Source organism: Muntiacus reevesi, chromosome 2, assembly GCF_963930625.1.
Source record: "Muntiacus reevesi chromosome 2, mMunRee1.1, whole genome shotgun sequence".
In the NCBI taxonomy this organism is placed as follows: domain Eukaryota; kingdom Metazoa; phylum Chordata; class Mammalia; order Artiodactyla; family Cervidae; genus Muntiacus; species Muntiacus reevesi.
This window is the reverse complement of record NC_089250.1, coordinates 182,073,607-182,091,514: the sequence shown is the minus strand read 5'-3', so window position 1 is coordinate 182,091,514 and position 17,908 is coordinate 182,073,607. Positions and strand designations below refer to the sequence as shown.

The window sequence follows — 17,908 nt, the reverse complement described above, 5'->3', positions numbered from 1 at the left end:
CTGCTAGTTGTGCTAATCTGAGGTAAAGGAATATCAGAGAACATAAATTGTAAACTATCAGTTCTGTGATGCTTTGAATTCTACTATTGTTCTCCAATTCACCTTCGATTAATACTGTAAAGTTCTCAAATAGCTGCTCCATGCATTCTACCCAGATTTTAGGGTTGTTGTCTATGTGAGAAAAAAGGTGAAGCATGCTCATTTCAACTTACCCAGAGCTGGAACCCTGATACCATTAGTTTTTCTAGTGCTTTTCCAAACTTTATACAATATTCTTTCTTTCCTGTATTACTGGTTCTCCACTCTGACACCTAATCCCTGCCTCTACAAATCTTAATAAATTAGTTTACTTCTTTTCAAAGCCTGTACTTTATCTTCCTTTTTTTGTTGTCCACAATCTTCTTCCCTGTCCCACCTGCTAGTATTAATGCTGGAAGTATACTTGTCATTAGGGAAATGCAGATCAAAACAGCATTATGATACATACTTACATACCTTGTCACTTTTTAAATTGTTATATGACACATAATAAAATTCACAATTTAAAGTATTTAGTTCAGCAGTTTATTAGTATATTTACATTTCATTGTCATTAATTTCAGAACATTTTCATCATCCCCTAAAAAAGCCCCGTATCTTTAGCAAACTCGACCCCCTGCAGCTTCCAGTTCCTGGAAAATACTAACTCACTTTTGCTCTCTAAAGATTTGTCTATTTTTTTTTTTTTTTGATTTGTCTATTCTTGATAAGTAATACATGTGACCTTTTATGTCTAACTACTTTCACTTAGCATGTTTTCAACGTTCATGTATCATAATTTCCTTTATTTTTATATAGCTAATAATATCCCATTGTACAACTATAACATTTTTAATTCATTTATCAGTTGGTAGATTTGGGGGTCCTTTCTACTTCAGGGCTACTGTGAATAATGTTGCTATGTACATTCATATATAAGGTTTTTTGTGGACATAAGATTTCATTTCTCTTGGGTATATACAATGCTTAGCAGTCGAATTGCTGGGACAAATGGAAATTCTATATTTAACTTTTGAAGCTACTGATCAAATGTTTTCTTCAATGGCTGTACAATTAAAATTTCCACAAATAAAAATAAAAATAAATTTCCACAAGCAGTGTATGAGGGTTCTAATTTCTTCACATCCTCGATAACATGTATTAATCTTGATTATAGCCACATTAGGGGAGGTTAAGTGGTATCTCAATGTTTTTTTGTTTCTTTGGTGAATTGTGAGATTTTATTTTCCCAATTAGGGATCAAACCTGGGCCCTTGGTAGTGACGGCATAGAGCCTTAACCACCGAACTGCCAGGGAACTCACTCAGTGTGATTTTGATTTGAATTTCCCTGAAGGCTAAGGATGTTGAATGCCTGTTTATATGCTGACTGGCCAGTTGTATATCTTATTGTGAGAAATGTCTACTCAAATTCTTCAATAATAATCTCTCTACTACTGAGTTTCTTTAGTGTCAAGTAATGCTTCCTGAGATGATGTTTCTCATAATTTGGGGGGTTGTAGTTATAAAAACTTGACACAAGCTTTAAAAATACTCTTTTGGCAAGTAGGATATAATTGCTGATATACTAAAGTGCCCAACTTTTCATAGGAGTTGGCTTTCTGTCCTCATGACTTACTGAGAATGTATCTAGATTTCTTTGCTCTGCTCTGCTGCTGCTGCTGCTGCTAAGTCGCTTCAGTCCCGTCCGACTCTGTGCGACCCCATAGACGGCAGCCCATCAGGCTCCCCCGTCCCTGGGATTCTCCAGGCAAGAACACTGGAGTGGGTGCCATTTCCTTCTCCAATGCATGAAACTGAAAAGGGAAAGTGAAGTCGCTTAGTTGTGTCCATCTCTCAGCGACCCCATGGACTGCAGCCTACCAGGCTCTTTCGTCCATGGGATTTTCCAGGCGAGAGTACTGGAGTGGGGTGCCATCACCTTCTCCTTGTCTCTGCTCTAGTGCTCTAATTATGTCTGTACTTATAATATTTTCTTAAAAATTATTGGAGATGCTCTCCAAATTGTGCAAATGCACTCTCAAAATGTAAAGAGCTTAAATCAACCCAACCACATTAAAAAAAGAAAACAAAAAACATTAAGGTATCTAAGACAATAGAGTTGTGCTTTTCCTATTCTGTTTTTGAGAAGCTGTGGTTAGTTTTGAAGGTAAGACAGAGTGGGAAACTGCCACGGAAAGCCAAAGTGTAAAACAAATGAATACAACAAATATTATACAAATTGTTTAAACCATGGAGGAGCCTAAAGAATGTTCACTTTATCCCCAATCCAGCATTGTTTAGAAGCAAAAATGCAAAACCAAAAATGTTCAAAACATAAAATCTCAGCACCTAAAACAATGCTCCTAGCACATAAGTGCTCTATATCAATATCCAATGTTGAATGAATAAATGAACATTCATAGTACATATCTCTCCAACAGTTTTAGGGAGCAAACATCCACAGGCAGAGATAAAGACAGAACCTGTTTTTGGCAGCATGGTTAATACATCAATTTGGGAATTAAAGGTGATAAACCCTAGCTTATGGCTCCAGGACTGGTTGCAAAAAACACTTTGTTGATTAAGTCAATAGTTATAAAGTAAGGTAAGTTGAACTGGCCATGAAGGGACCTGTCAAAGTAGTTTGTACCACACTTCTTAACTATTAGAATACTGACTGCTGAAGCACAGAATAACCTTAGAACAACACCAGAAAGAGGATCAAGGGAACAAGTGGACACCAACCATGGAAAAGGAGAGAAACTTCATTAAGAGAATGTATGGTACTAAATAAGGAAGAAACTAGAATAGGAATATTAAATATCCACTTCATTTTTCATCTTAGCAATTACTGAAATGTGATGGTTAAATGCTAATTGTAAAAAATACAATCAAACAGGAATGCTTAGAAGGAAGTGGATTACAAATTACAGTAAAAAGTATTTTTACTATAGTATTTTTAACATTCATTTACACATTATTTCAAGAAAAAAAGAAAGAAAACCAATGAAAAGTAGGCAAATGAGGGCAGTTTTTGAGCTTCAGGGTAAATGTCCCACATGAAAATGTTAGAGAGTAATTACTATTGTTATTTTGCTCTTTGATGGCTTCTAGGAAACCAACAATTAACTATTACTACTGAACTCTTAATGAGTAAATCACCTCATTAAAAGTTAGCAGTTAAAAAAGTTAGCAGTTAAAAAAGTTAAAAGTTAGCTCATTAAAAGTTAGCAGTTTCAAAAAAAAAGTTAGCAGTTTCATGAAGTTTCAACTTTTAATAAGTTGCTCAAGTGATCACAACAGGCATCTAGTATTCCTTGTGGACCACCCTTATTATGAGGCATTAGGGCTGCCTGTTGGTTCTCATAAATGAATACCATGGGGTGCAGAGGAGACCAAGAGGGTCCTCTTACAGAGTCATATTGAGAAGCTGTTGGTCAAGTTCTGTAGCCCTCTGAGGGAGGAAAAGGCCGCTCCCATGTTCTCAATTAAGCTTGTGCCATGTGGAGACAGCCTCTGTTGAATGGGAATTCTTTCTCATAGACAGATTAGGGCAGAGACTGTCAAGGATTCTTTATCTCTAACAAAGAAACTGTTTATGCATGATATGTCATAATGTCTGAGATTGGCTTCAGATAGTCCAAAACAAAATATTCCAAATATTCCAAAACCCACCCACCCCAAACAAAATAAAAACGAAACACTGGAGTGGGTAAATGTAAAAACTGGCAAAATTTTTAAAGCCTATATAAGGGTCATATTATTTTCTCTACTTTAGATATTTTGATAATTTCCACAATGAAAGAGTTGGTATATATATATATATATATATATATAAGAACACTGTTCCTCTCTTACATATATTATCTTAAATCAGTTATTGCTCTATATATTAGAATTATTTCAGTTACAATGAACAGAAATGCAATCACACTGGCTTAAATAATAAGAAATGTATAGATTTATGTAGCTGAAAAGTCCAGTGCAATTCTAGGTGTCAGGTGATGCTTGATCCTACAGCTCAATGGTGTCTCTAAAACCTGAGTATTTATCACCCTGCTCTGTCTGCTGTGGTGCTGGCTTCATTCTAAGGCTCACATCTCTCCTGTTTCAAGAAGACTGTCAACATCTACTGGGTTACATGTGCCATCCAGCAAGTGCTGGATCTGTTCTAATGTTTCCAATAAGACAGGCCAGGTTATGCTGCAGAAACACACAGCACCAACACCCCAGTGATTTAACACAACAAAGTTTATGAATCCTTCCTACAAAGTCCATTACAGGGAACTCTCCAGAACAGGTACTGCTCCCCAATGTTGGGTGCTCGGCATTCCAGATTGTTCTGAATTTTGTCTCCTCTCTCTATGTGCTTACATGGCTAAGGTAGGAAAAGACAGCATTAGAGTCCTGCACCAACAAATAAATGTTTCAGCCAAGAAGTGAGACCGCTGTACACAACCTACTGCTCAAAACTATCTCTGGACCCTAACTGCAAGAAGCAAAAACATCTAACCATTCCCTTCTTACTGTTCAATAGGATACAAGGTCCGTGAGGATATGCATTTTGTATCCTTGTCCACTACTGTGTATCCTTACTTTAGAAGAGTACCTGGGCGCATAACAGAATCTCTTATAATCATAATCATAATCAAGTTATAATCATAACTTGAATGAATGAATGTAGCACCAGCAAGAAATCCAAACCTGTATATATTGGGAGAAGAGACAAGAGTCCCAGGGGTTTAAGACCAAGGATGTTCAGTAAGATCCATACAGACCAGAGCTGCAGAGCTAGCTGCGCTTAGGAAATAATACTTGCTAGAGTTCATCTTAGGGAAGATAATGAAATCCTGCTGAAAGAGACACACGAACAGGTCAGGTGACTTACGCCATAAAGCACTGAAGCCAAGGAACAAATCAACTGAGCAAACTACCACAATGAGTGCTCAGCTCCTGGAAGAAGCTGCAACAGCCACAAATGGATCTGCTCCTTCAGTGTGGTCAGTCTACCCAACACACCACTGAGGATCAGAGCTAAGAGAAGGATGTGTACAGTGTCTGAGACCCCACTATTAGTCAAATCATCAGGTGCTTTTCCTTCATCAATCCCTCTAATCTCCAGAGAACCCTGAGTTAAGCGTTATCTCTATTTCACAGAGAAAATGGAGATTTAACAATATTTCAGTAACCAACCAAGAAACAAGCATGTTTTACTAGCTAGAAACAGTATCATCCAGGCTGCTGGACAGGAACAACATACAGATCAGTCCTGCTGATCCTGTCTTCAGGCCTGACTGATGCAGCTAAGTGACAGCCAACAGACCTACTAACTATGTGGTTGTAGCAAGCCTTTGGATCTCTTTAAGCCTAACTTCCTTACTTTATAAAGTCAGATATTTGGAAGAGATAATTTAACTCCTTTCCTGATTACACCTAGAGGCTCTACCAGGAACATATCTGCATCACTGAGCAGATAAAAGGGGGAGTTACAAGAAAACTCACAACCTAAGGAGATTTCTAGCAGTCTATCAAATTTGTAACCTGAGGCTGTTACCTGAAAGGATAGAGAAACCAGAAGTAGGATGCCCTTGCCTGCTTAACAGTTACAGTGTAAGTTAACCAATGTAGAGGTGCATTTGTCCATCCTTGCCTGCCACCCAGCATTAGCTCCCCTTTTCGGAACTAGGTCTCCAGTTCACTGGATCCCAGAATAGCATGCCCAGGGAGCCACAAGATCCTGGTGCAGAAAATACTCTAGTTCCCAGACAAATGTAACTCTCTCCTAATTCTTAACAACAAACAAAAACCAAATTAAAATGCAAACAGATAAAAACCTGAGAAGATGATCCTGAATTCCCATTAATTTCCATTTAGACCTTGAAAAAAAGTGCTCATTTTCATGGCTGTTTTATCCTATTGATATTGTGATATAAAGAGTCTAGTTTCTTTTATTGCAGAAAGTTCTTCTTTACATGGCTAAAGATTCCAACCTGTTTCCATTTTATCTCCTTAGAGGTGTTCTCCCTTTTCAAAAGGCATAAAATAGTGATTAATTCACCAGCAGAGAGGCATAAAATAGTGATTAGTTCATTTGGACAGAATCAATATTGCTGAAGAAAATATTTCATCAGAGTAATAATTATACTAATAGGATTCAAGAGCTGAATTTGCTAAAAAGTTAAACAAGGAACTCAATGTCCAAATTTGTGAACAGCGCCCAATGATGGCACAGTTAAGAAAATCCAATTTGAAACAAAAAAAAGAAAATCCAATTTGGTTCTTCAAAAATGTTACATTAGAATTCATTTCTGCCCATGAGATTATTGAAATTGGCAAACCTGGAAGACAATGGTATGCAACTAAACATGCATATTATTGCTTTTTGTTTTGGAAGACCATTCTATAATATAAATGTTTCCATCATATTGAGTGCCTTGGGAAATCAATGCAAACCAACAATATTTACCTCTGTGGCCAAAGAAGACTATTTCAGAGCTGCATCTGCTACACAAAGCTGAATTTGCTGTTTTGCTATATACAATTTCCAAACAGCTTTTGGCTTTACTCAGAATGTTCTTAGAACACCTCTCCTACTAAGGAATTCCCTGGAAGCTTTTAGTAACAATAGCAAGTAGTGCAACTACTAACAAATCCTTTGAAGAGTCAATCTTGATTCCTTCTATGAAACATGTTTATATCCCAAAGTTTCCTGATGAAAAATTCTTCATGCTTCATAATTTTGTATTTTTCTTAACTTTAAAGTCAAGCTCCACTTGATAAATTTCTTCAGACTGAGGACACTGAACAAACTTCCCTTTACTGGTGGAGTTTCTGGTGTCTAAGAAGGCTTGAGCGTCTGCTGAAGTTTCTCCTGCATGTGCTACAGGTGTAAGGCTGCTCACCTGTGTGAGTTCTCCGATGTTTAATAAGGTGGCAATTTTGATTGAATTTTTTCCCACATTCATGACAAGTGAAGGGCTTCTCTCCAGTGTGAGTTCTTTGGTGTGTGTGAAGATTTGTCTTTTGACTGAAGCCTTTCCCACACCAGGAGCATTTATATGGTTTTATTCCTTGGTGTGTTGTTAAGTGCTTATTAAGATCTGAGCTCCACCTAAACCTCTTATCACATTGTTGACATTTATACGGTTTCTCTTCCGTGTGAACTCTCTGGTGCTTAATGAGGTCAGAGCTAACTCTGAAGCTTTTCCCACATTCCTGGCATTTAAAAGGCCTCTCTGCTGCACGTTCTTTCTTCTGAAGATCCATAAGTTTCAGCAGCTCTTGTTTCCAAGTTGAAAGTTTCTTTTTTTTCTTCACTGGAAAATCTCGGTGCAATTTCCCCACCCTATGCACATCACCATGATTTTCTTTGCCAATTGTTTTCTGGGGAACTTTCAATTTGGCCTTTCTTGATGCTATAGCTACTGGTGCTTGTATTTCTAAGTCAGAAAGACATAGAGACTGAATATTTTCAGTGTCATTTTTAAGCTTCAGCCCTGCTGGAATAAACGTAAGAAACAGCTTACTATATGTCAGAGCAAGAAAGCCACAGTAAATGAAGAGAAAAATTGGACAAACACTAATTTTTAAAAACATAGAAAAGCAGAACTGTAAAATGTGAAATCCTTGCAAAAATTCCTATCATGGCACATTCCCCTTCTTCCCATGGTCTACTTACCTGTAGGCAGCTCTTCAGAACTGTCCTTGAACTCCAGGGGTCTTTGAACCCATGGCTCTTCTCCTTGCTCTAGACAGGAGATCACTTTAGGTTTGGGAAGCACAAATAATGCTGTGAAACAGAAAAACTGAGGTTAAAGACTGGTAACTTAACAACAGTTCACTAATTTCAAACTATTTCAGGAGCAGCTAAGGATGCTTGAATGGTTTACAACACCAAATCTCATATCAGGTTTATAAGATACTTCATTTGTGGATGGATATGCAAAGCAGAGACTGAGAAATAAACCTGAGCTGGACAAGGGAAACAGATATAGGGCATGGGAATGCAGTGGCATGATCCCCATCTTCTGCTACCAAGAATTTCCCACATTCTACTAAGGTAGAACCAAACTGCAAAGGCTGCAAATACACACACTAGTCCTATTAACTATTCAGGAAGACTTAAACTGGATAAGTCCAGGTTCAGGGGAGTCAATGCAAAGGTCAGTGGGTGGGGTATCAGGCATAAATGATACATGCCATCATTACTTTTATTTAGTAAAAACTAAATAAAATACTAAATAAAACTAAATTTTTATTTAGTGCTCAAGCACCAGACACAGGACTAGAAAAGACTTCCACCACTCCCATAGCTCACTGGTTCACATCCAGGTGGAGGAAACAGACAAGAATTACTTACTGGACTTTCTCAAAATCTTACTGCCAAGTATGGAAAGTATTCATCACTTAGTCATTCCATAAATATGTACTGAGTGGCTATGGTGCACCAGGCACCCTCTATGTGCCAGGGACATAGTGCTAAATAAACCAAGTCCCCTGATCTCATGAAGCTTGTATTCTTGGGCAGAGTGAAACAATCTATCATCAACAGACAAGCAAATAAAATGTCAGGAAGTGATACATGTTTTGAAGAAAACTAAGGGAGGGTAAGAGAACATTTTAAGATTCTGCTTCTGTGAAGCTACTTGAGATATAAAGTTGTATAAAAAGTCTCAAGAAAGTAACATCTGAGCAGAACCCTAAAATGAGGATTTTGTCATGAGGCAGAAATGTGGGCCAGGCAGAGGGAAGGGGAAGAAATAAGCACATTAAGTCCATTAAATAGGATGAGTAGTCTGACTAGAGAGTCCAGGAACAAGGACACAAGTGGCAGGAGACAACAGCAGGTTGGTGAGAAAGGGCCAGACCTTGGAGGGTCCTGGGTCTTGGTAAGGAACCTGGATCTATTCTGAATGTTATGAGAAGTTATCCTAAGGTTTCAAGCAGAAAATGTCATGATCTGGTCAGGTTTTTAAAAGGCTGCCATGTAGGAAACAGACTGAGAGGGCAGGCAGTGGGTGCCAAGAAGAAAGTACTGAGGTGAACCTCGACAGAGATGCTGCTACCTGAGACCAGGATGCTACGAGCACAGAGGCAGAGACGTGACACTCAGGCTACACTGTGAGGTGGAACCAAGAGTGCTAGACTTAGTGGGGTATTATGGCAAGATCAAAGTAAAGGATGACTGGACATTGCTTGCTCTGACCAAGTGGATGAATGGGGATGCCTTTTACAGAGATGAGAAAGATGTAAGGGCAAGTTTAGACAGAAGAAAAGATCAAGAATTCCAACAGTATAAGGAATGTGTAGCAGGGAAAAGCTCCCTGGTATTCTGGTGACCCCTGCCCACACCATCTTATTGAGAACCAGTCAGCTACTAGAACAGAGATTCTCTCACAAGGGTGCATTCTCAGTATGCCAACAACAGGACAGTTTAGTCCACTCCTATGCAAAGTGAAGGGGAGAAACTTTACCTAGAGAGATGACAGTCTCATAGTTTTCTTGCATTACATCATTGTAGAGGGCCTTCTGAGTGGGATCCAGTAACTCCCATTCTTCCTGGGAAAAATACATGGCCACTTCTTCAAATGTCAACAAACTCTAAAGAAGAGAACGGGCTTAAGCTCAGAATTTGCCACTACAGAAGCAGCCCAATCTTCCAAGCCATGAACTACAAGGTAAGCCAGTCAATAAAAGAATAGCACATGAATTACTTTAAAGTGAGATGGTAGAAAGTTGGCAAGGGATCAGCAAACAGCCCAGGAAGTACTCAGTTCCCCAGGGGGAACATCTGGGTTAACACACCTCTGAGCACCTGATGGGCAGGGCAGGTCATGAGCAGCAGGGAGAGGCAGCTCTAAGAAGCTGGAAAGCACAGCTCACCTGGGACTCAGGCAGAATGAGCTTAGGTGCCACTGTCCACTCACTGGTATTTGTCTGCTCAGGAAAGGCTAGGAGCTGGTGAGCTGGCACAGCTGTAGAAGAATAAGAAAATTTCTCTCCCTCCCGTCTTTGAACATCCTAGGCTCAATTCAAAAGTATAGAAGATCCTGATTCTTTCAGTTGAGATAGAACAACTTTACAAGTGTTACATGGTACTGAGAAGTAGCTATCTCATTTTAAACAAGCATCTACTAGCCCCTAAGACAGGTTTCTCAGCTGACTCGCTTCAGTTTTCAGGAGTGAAGTTAAGAAAAGGAAATCTTGTTTTGTTCTTCACATGACATGAATTCTTCAGAGTTGGACAAAAATTAGAGGTGTTGTACAATGCAGTACTGAGTCCAGTGTGCCAGGTACAGAAAATCCAAAGGTCGGAACGAGTTTGGTGAGTTCAAGAAACAGCAAGAAGACCAGTGTGGCTATAGAGGACTGAGCAGGGCAGGAGTGGCAGATGAGGGGAGGAAAGTGAAGAGGGGCCAGAACTTGGGGGTTCCTGGGTGCCTCTATAAGGAGTTTAGATTTATTTTGAATGTGTGAAAAATCACGGTAAGGTTTTGATATTGAGCCATGTTCTGATGTGAACTGGTTTTTAAAGGATTCTGGCTGCTGTGTGGAGGAGAGACTGCAGGCACGGAGGAATGCTGGCAGGGGGTGCCAAGTATGGAGGTGGACCTTATCAGAGATTGCCGCTGCTTACACCACAATGCTAAAGAACAGGAGGCTGAGACTTGGTTGGACTCAGGTCACACAGTAAGGTGGAGCCAAGAGAACTAGTGATGCATTAGTACTACAGGGGTTGGACTAGATTGGTGCAAAGGATGACCACAAGTTTTCTAGCCTAAAATACTGGGTGAAGGAAAGATAAGAGAAGAGCAATTCTGAGGGAAAAAAAGAAGGATCAAGATTTAGGATAAGGAATGAGCATGTACACGTGTTAAAAGCTTGCTGGTGATCTGGTGTACCTTTTCCCTGCCCACACCATTTAGTTGAGAACCAGTTAGCTACTAGAACAGAGACTCTCTCACAAGGGTGCATTCTCAGTGCCCCCCAAATCAGGACAGATTAGTCCACTGCTGTGCAAAGAGAAGGGGAAAAAGAAACTTTACCTAGAGAGACGACGGTCTCATAGTTTTCTTGCATTACGTCATTGTAGAGGGCCTTCTGAGTGGGATCCAGTAACTCCCATTCTTCCTGGGAAAAATACATGGCCACTTCTTCAAATGTCAACAAGCTCTAAAGAAGAGAATGGACTTCAGCCAGGTACTTGCCACTTCAAAAGTGGCCCAACCTTCTGAGTCATGAACTGCATGGTAAGCCACTCACTAAAGGAACTAACAGCACATGAATTATTTTTAAGTGAGACGGCAGAAAGGAAGTAGGCAAGGGATCAGCAAACAGGTGCCCAAAGTCCTGGGAAAATCTGGGTTAAGTCCTCTGAGCATCTGCTAGGCAGGGTGGGTCATGGGCAGCAGGGAGAGGTAGCCGAAGAATCTGGAAAGCACAGCTCACCTGGGACTCAGGCAAGACAACCTCAGGTGCCACTGTCCAGTCTTTGGTGTCTGTCTGCTCAGGAAAGGCTAGGATCCGGTGAGTAGGCACCACTGTGGGTGAAATGGAGCCATAGTAAATATTTCTTGCTTATGTTTCTAATATCCTATGGTCAATTCTAAAAGACAGAAGACTCTGATTTTTTCAGGATTGATGAGATGCCTTTATAAGCATGTGGTGCCCAGAAATGGCTTTCTCCTTGTTAATGACAACCAAGTATCTACCAGTCTCTAAAACAGGTACCCCAGTTTCCATAAGCAAAATTAACAAAAGAAAACTCTTTTTATTATTTTCCTCTGATGACATAAATTGTTCACCTTGGCAAAGTTTAAACATATTTGCAAATGAAGTACTCAGGGACTCCAGTGTACAGTAGGAGATAGTTTTTAAATCATTTATTACTTTTTCCTTGGTACACAGTAGCATACACATTCTATCACTAACATTCTGTCACTAATCACCCATTCTGACGCAGATTTCTTCTGTATTTTCAAGATGAGGTTAGCCAAACCATCTTTACTTTTCTAAAAACAATTGCTGGTGTTATTACCAGGGTTCTGCAGTTGGGAGATTTCTGTATCTTAGGCCAACCCCCACCCTCAACCCCACATGACCTATTCTACCGCCACATAGCGGGCATCCTAATTGCTATTGTAGCTTCATTAGTAGATCCACAGGGCAGGGTAACCAGAAAGTGCTCACACATTCTGGCTTAAATTATATCCCACCTCCCAGGAGAAGAAAAGTAACATGAAGATCCTTACCCCTCTCACATATGGGCTCAGGTTCTTTGTGGGTATTCCTGCTCAGTGGCTCTTGTAGACCCTGGTGTATATTCCAAACTTCTTCCTCCCGGGACATGCCCACTGGCTGGGACTCTGCTGGCTTCAGCTGGAAGCCCGGGGCCTCTGGTGCTTCTCCCAAGAGCACTGCCTCTTTTCCCAGCTCCTGGACTGCAACCTAGAAATAACCCCCATACTTGTTACCACAGAACTGACTTTTGGTTTGGGCTAGATGGGAGAGGGAGGAAAAGACTGTGGGGAAAAAGGGAGACACTGAAGGAAGTGACACAAAGACCTAGAGATACCAGCTACCAATTTTCCACAAGAACTATCCATAAAACATGGGAAAATTGGGAGAAGCCAGAAAAGGGTGGTCACTGCCAGCTCTCCAAGACAGCAGTGCCACCCTCTGAATTCAGCCCAGTTCGGCCCACTAACAGGGTTGCACAGGCCACCTGTACTCGTGCTGCCTTGACAGGCTTTCTCTCCCAACTTAGATCCTTGCCTTAGTGCTTTCCTGTCTTCTAATTCTCTCAAAAGATTAAGGAATTGAATTTAAAAGTTGTCCAGATTTTCCACATGGTCAGGGAAGAGTCTCACAGACAACGGGGATGAAATGGAGAAAAAAGCGGGTAAGAGTAATGGCTCTGTCCTGTCCCAAAATAATTTTGATACAAAACATGTGCCCTCCCGGTATTCACAGTGGGCCTGAGGCCAGCTGGTGAGCTGTCACCTGCCCAAGGGCATGTCCTGGATCCCCACTCAGAGCAGAGCCAGGAACAACCACTCAGAGAGGGCAGTGGAGGCTCTCGCCTATGGTACAGAGGACACTATCCCTCAGGGTCTTTCTTCTCTCAGCTACTCTGCTGGGATTTCAAATCTTTCTTTCCCTGTGTTCTTTCTACTTTTTCCCCTTCCTGGGCAGTCATCCCCTAGTTGTTCGGGTTCTTCCTTCTCTGTCACATCTTCACTCTCCTTTGGTCTCTCAGAGTCCTTTCTTTTCTGATCTGCCCTGAACTCTCCAGCTCCTTAGTGCCTTTTGTTTGTTTCTAAGAATTTAAGGTCCATCTCCTTGGCCAAGCCAGATGAGGCTCATTACCCTCAACACACCCTGGCTCCAAAGACAGCAAAACTCAACTCTGTCCGTAAGGCCAGGGAAGTCTCTGCCAGGATCTCTGAATCCTAAGGGCTGACTAAGACTGGAGGTCTGTGCTTTCAGGTCCTGCTTCACAAGTGCTAAAGGAACAATACAATAGTGACCTAATCCATTTTTTCTCCCAATCCACTGCCCCAATATATGCACCTTCACTCTATTTCACTGCACATCAAGAATCTTTCTCCTCACCCCATTCCTTGTTTGGCCAGTTTCCCTTCGCAAGTGTTCTACCAGGACCACAGCCTCCTCGATGCTCTTTGGATGGTGCTTCTTTATGAGAGTCTGGGTGTCCCCGGGCAGAATGGTCAGGAACTGCTCTAGCACCACAAGTTCCAAGATCTGCTCTTTTGAATGAATCTCTGGCCTCAGCCACCGACGGCATAATTCTTGAAGCTGGTCAACTACCTCCCGGGGTCCAGCTGCTTCATGATAGAGGAAGTTCCGGAAGTGCTGGTGAGACCTCTCAGGACTGATACTGTCCATCTGTGGGGCATGTTTCTTATGCTGACTGATGTTCTCTGCCACAGGTCCCTTGGTCTCCCAAAGAGCTCTGATCTGAGGGTTCAAGAACTCAGCCACCTTCAGATCTACTGTCATCATTCTTCTCCAGGAACAATTCTGCTCCTGTATTGGACACCCCACGAGCAGTTATCTCTGACAACTGAGGCCCGATCTTGTTTGGAATAGAATCAATAAAAGGATCTTCTTCCTAAGGCACTGAGAGCAGAAACAAGCTCACGTCAGTAAGATACTGTCACATGAACTTTATTACTTGCTACTTATTATGAGAAAAACTAACTTTAAAAATCAACTGCCAGGCCTGTGTTTTGCTCCTTTTCTATTAACCAACTGAATACAGCACAGTTTATTACAGACAAATTCCAGTAAGTCAGTTCTTCTCAAAAAAAAAAAAAAAATCAGGAAAGGTTAGCAGATGAAAAACCTATTACCCACTGGCTCCCACGAGTTTTGGGATTATCCAAATATTTAACTCATGCACTTCTTACGCCATCCTCTCCATGTCAAGGAAAGATTAGGAGAATATTCTGAGTTCCTCTTAAAATGTCAACATATCATCCTAGTCTTCTGTCTTTGGTAAGTGGGTACACTTCTAATACCCTTCATCCTCTTGAGATGGAAACCTTTACTTCCTGGACCATTTCAGGTGCTACTTTGCATTGTGATTACTGCCAGGAGAGCTGAAACTATGAGACCAGAGTAGAAGTAATTAGGAAAACTGGAGCCTTATTTTCTTGAAAGAAGCATCTTCCAAGGGACTCTCCTGGGGGTCCAGTGATTAAGAATCCGCACTTCCAGTGCAGGGGGAAGGGTTTGATCCCTGGTCAGAGAATTCAGATCTCATATTCCCCAAAGTACAGCCAAAAAAAAAAAAAAGGCTCCCCCAAGAAATCAACTAACTGACCAACATTCATCTTGGCATTTCTTTGCAGATGTGTAAAGAAAACTATACAGAAGATTTATACGTGTATTTTGAATTTGATCTAGGAAAAATTACAGGTGACCCTTGTTCACAAATGTTTATCCAAATGTCAAGCAGATAAAAAAGGAGAGCATGTGAGTTGGTAATGATTACTTTCAGCTTTTCAAAGGGTCATTTAGACCTCTGAGCGAGGCCTCGTTAATCTCACTTTCCCTGAGGTGACCCAGCAGAAATGGCACAGAAATTCTGCCCGGGAAGTCGCGGTATCTATAAAAGGCCGGTTCGCTATGCCCACTCGGCTCAGGGGGCACGGGGGACACTTAACGAACTTTTGCATCACAGAGGCTGATCTCTGAGGCTAGGACTCTCGTTCCTCCCGCGGTCACATCAGCCAATAAAGGAAACGCCGGCGGAGGCGGGAAAGTGGACACGACTCGGGGCGCGTCCGCGAGCACTGGGCCTGCAGGCAGTGTCCGAGCGGGTTTCAGCTGCGCGGGCCCGGGCGCCACCCGCGCAAAGGGTGCTGAGGGGTCTCAGGAGCCTGATGTCGGGCCTCGCCCAGGGTAGTCTGACCGACCGGCTCCGAAACGCCCCCGGCTGCCTTGCAGTGGCCGCGAGCAGTGACAGGCGTCTCTCGGCTCCGGAGCCGGCGCCGAAGGGGAAGCCGCTTCCAGGTTACCTCAGACAGCCTGGCTTCGTTGAAGCCGTTCTCTCTTCCCGGGGTTCAACCGCAAACCGCCAAGCGTCTAACCGCCGCTCTGAGGAGCACAACTCCCGGCTCCACGCCACTCAGAGGCGGGTCCTGGGCCGCAGGTCTGGAAGCACTTAGACCCACCCAGCCCCTCTACCTCTTCTACTGTCCGCCTGGCGCCAAGATCAGCACTCCAACCGGAAGTAGAAGGGACGCACTTCCGGGGAGGGGCCCTCGCAGCGCCGCTTGGGGCGCTAGCGCTGCGGTTCCAGGCCCCGTTGGGCTACCTCCTTCGGCTCAGAATTTAGTCCTGGCAACAAGAAAGGGTTATCGACCGCCGAGTCTCCAAATCCGTCCAGCCTAGAGGGCCCAGCGCGCGACTCGACGCCCGGGTGTCGCTATCTCTCGTCCCAGCTCTGTGAGGCCCGTGCGTCCAGGTCGTCTCTGTGTCGCGTTCGGGCTGCCGGCGGAGCCTAGTGACCCGAATCCGTCCTTGAGGGTCGCCGTCCCCTTCCGCGCGTGGGCCCCCGATCTTTCTGCGGCTTTGCGGGCGTTGTCCGAGCTGCGGTCCCGGGGCTCGTCGCATCTCCGCCAGTACAAGCCCGTTTTGTCCCGGTCAGGATCAACGGCCCCTGGGGCGTGTGTACCCGTTTCTGGGCGTGCGTGCTCACACAATTGTGTTTTTTCTTGTGAGGTAGGTTTTCCCTTGTGCAGTAGTTTCCTTTCTTAGAGCTCTTTGACAGAGAATTGAGAGCTAAGGAGTGACTTGTTCAAGGTTAGGTAATTCACCAGTGGCGGGTGTTCCAGTGGAATTTAGGGTCCCTTTTTCCATCTTCTGTTTTTTCCACCACAGCGCACTCCCCGGAGGATGAGGACCTTCTTTACTTTATTTATGTCTTTATAGAGTTTCCTGGGTAATGTAGGCATTCCATAAATATTTACTGAGTCATATTTATAGGAATCTGAGTATTTCAGGTTGTCTGCTTTCAATTGTCAGCGTTTTCATAGTATCAGCCTAGTGTATTCAAGGGAATTCTTACCAAGTCTACCACGGGTAGCCAGTGTTACAGTAGGTAGGACGGTGCCTTTGATTCAAGAAATCTGGGGAAAGGACTGAGGCAGTTTCACAAATATCAGTGACACAGATAGGAAAGAGTAACACGTAAGCTGAACGCTGTGAGAGTTCCAAGGAAGTGAAAGTTAATTTGGGGGTAGGGAAAACTTACAGAAGTCCTTGAGGGATTTGCCCTGCAGCAGAGAGTGGGGCCATATTCCAGGCAGGGGGAAAGGTCAGAGCAGTCTTGAAAGCTTCAGAGATGAGCATGTGAGAAAATCTTTAGTTTCTTTCTTTTTTTTAACTCAGTGTAATTGGGGTATATTTAGAGTAAAAGTTAAACAATGAGTTCTTGTACTTCTACTATGGCGCCTGGAATGGAAGTGAAGAGATTGCATTTAATCAAATAAAGTAATAAAGAGTATCATTTGAGGGTTTTTGAGGGAGATTCTTTCCAGGGCAGCTCATCTGGAGCTAAGTTTAAGGTGGGAACAAAAATAAGAGACCATTACCAGGTCATTATGCTATTTTTGCTTTTAGGTAGACTGGTGTTACATGCCAAGGCATAGATCTTGATCCTTTTTGAGTGAGAGAAAAGGATTAAACAGAGGTGATAATAGTAAGTATCTGCTGGGAATTTCCTGGCGGTCCAGTGGTTAGGGCTCCTTGCGTCCACTGTTGGGGGCACGGGTTCAGTCCTTGGTTGGGAAACTAAGATCCCACAAACCATGCAGCATGGCAAAAAAAAAAAAAAAGTATCTGCCTAAGTCACTTGAATATGTTTCAAAGCAGGTTCATTTCCTTAGAATTTCAGGTTGTGACTTAGTCTCTTCAAAGTAGTTGCTGTTTCCAGTCTCTCAGAACCAGTGGGCAATAAGTCTGCCATATGTAGCTCAGAGCATTGAGATCCTCATCATCCGGACCAAGCTGAGCATAAAATTGGAATTTGTTAAACTGAATAAATGGAGCTATGCCAGCAGTGCTCCTGAGTGTCACTGGCAGGCCTGATTCATAACATAGGTAGGGAGCTGGTTAGTGAACACAGGGAGAAGAAAGTGGGAAAAGAGAACCCCTGAAAGGAAGACGAGGAAACAAGGCATAAAACGCTGAATTGTGAATGAGAGCCCCTGATGACTGTTGTTTGAATGTTAAGGATAAGGGCCACAGTTCCTTATTCTTGCTGAGGAACCCAATAAAGTTCCTGAAAATCTTTCCTTTTGATGTCACCTTTTTCTGCCTGGGCACAGTTTGAGAAATGATGAATGTACAGCTGTAAA

At 42.5% G+C, this 17,908-nt stretch overlaps 1 protein-coding gene across 8 annotated transcripts in view; it reads right to left on the bottom strand.

Moving 5' to 3' along the window:
• ZNF75A (zinc finger protein 75A) overlaps positions 1–15,873 on the bottom strand; it is a 34,026-nt gene extending 18,153 nt beyond the window's left edge. Inside the window, exons 1-9 of one of the 8 annotated variants that reach the window (XM_065924161.1) lie at positions 15,566–15,873; positions 13,635–14,162; positions 12,272–12,467; positions 11,469–11,560; positions 11,066–11,192; positions 9,903–9,994; positions 9,494–9,620; positions 7,699–7,809; positions 3,224–7,519 (exon numbers count right to left, since the gene is read on the bottom strand). In XM_065924161.1, the coding sequence (XP_065780233.1) occupies positions 6,837–7,519; positions 7,699–7,809; positions 9,494–9,620; positions 9,903–9,994; positions 11,066–11,192; positions 11,469–11,560; positions 12,272–12,467; positions 13,635–14,045 (1,839 nt within the window). In that variant the 5' untranslated portion in view covers positions 14,046–14,162; positions 15,566–15,873 and the 3' untranslated portion in view covers positions 3,224–6,836. Of the gene's footprint in view, positions 1–3,223; positions 7,520–7,698; positions 7,810–9,493; positions 9,621–9,902; positions 9,995–11,065; positions 11,193–11,468; positions 11,561–12,271; positions 12,468–13,634; positions 14,163–15,565 lie in introns of those variants that run through there. The other 7 variants (XM_065924162.1, XM_065924166.1, XM_065924163.1 and 4 more) reach the window with 7 other exon arrangements.
• Positions 15,874–17,908: the final 2,035 nt, after the last annotated feature.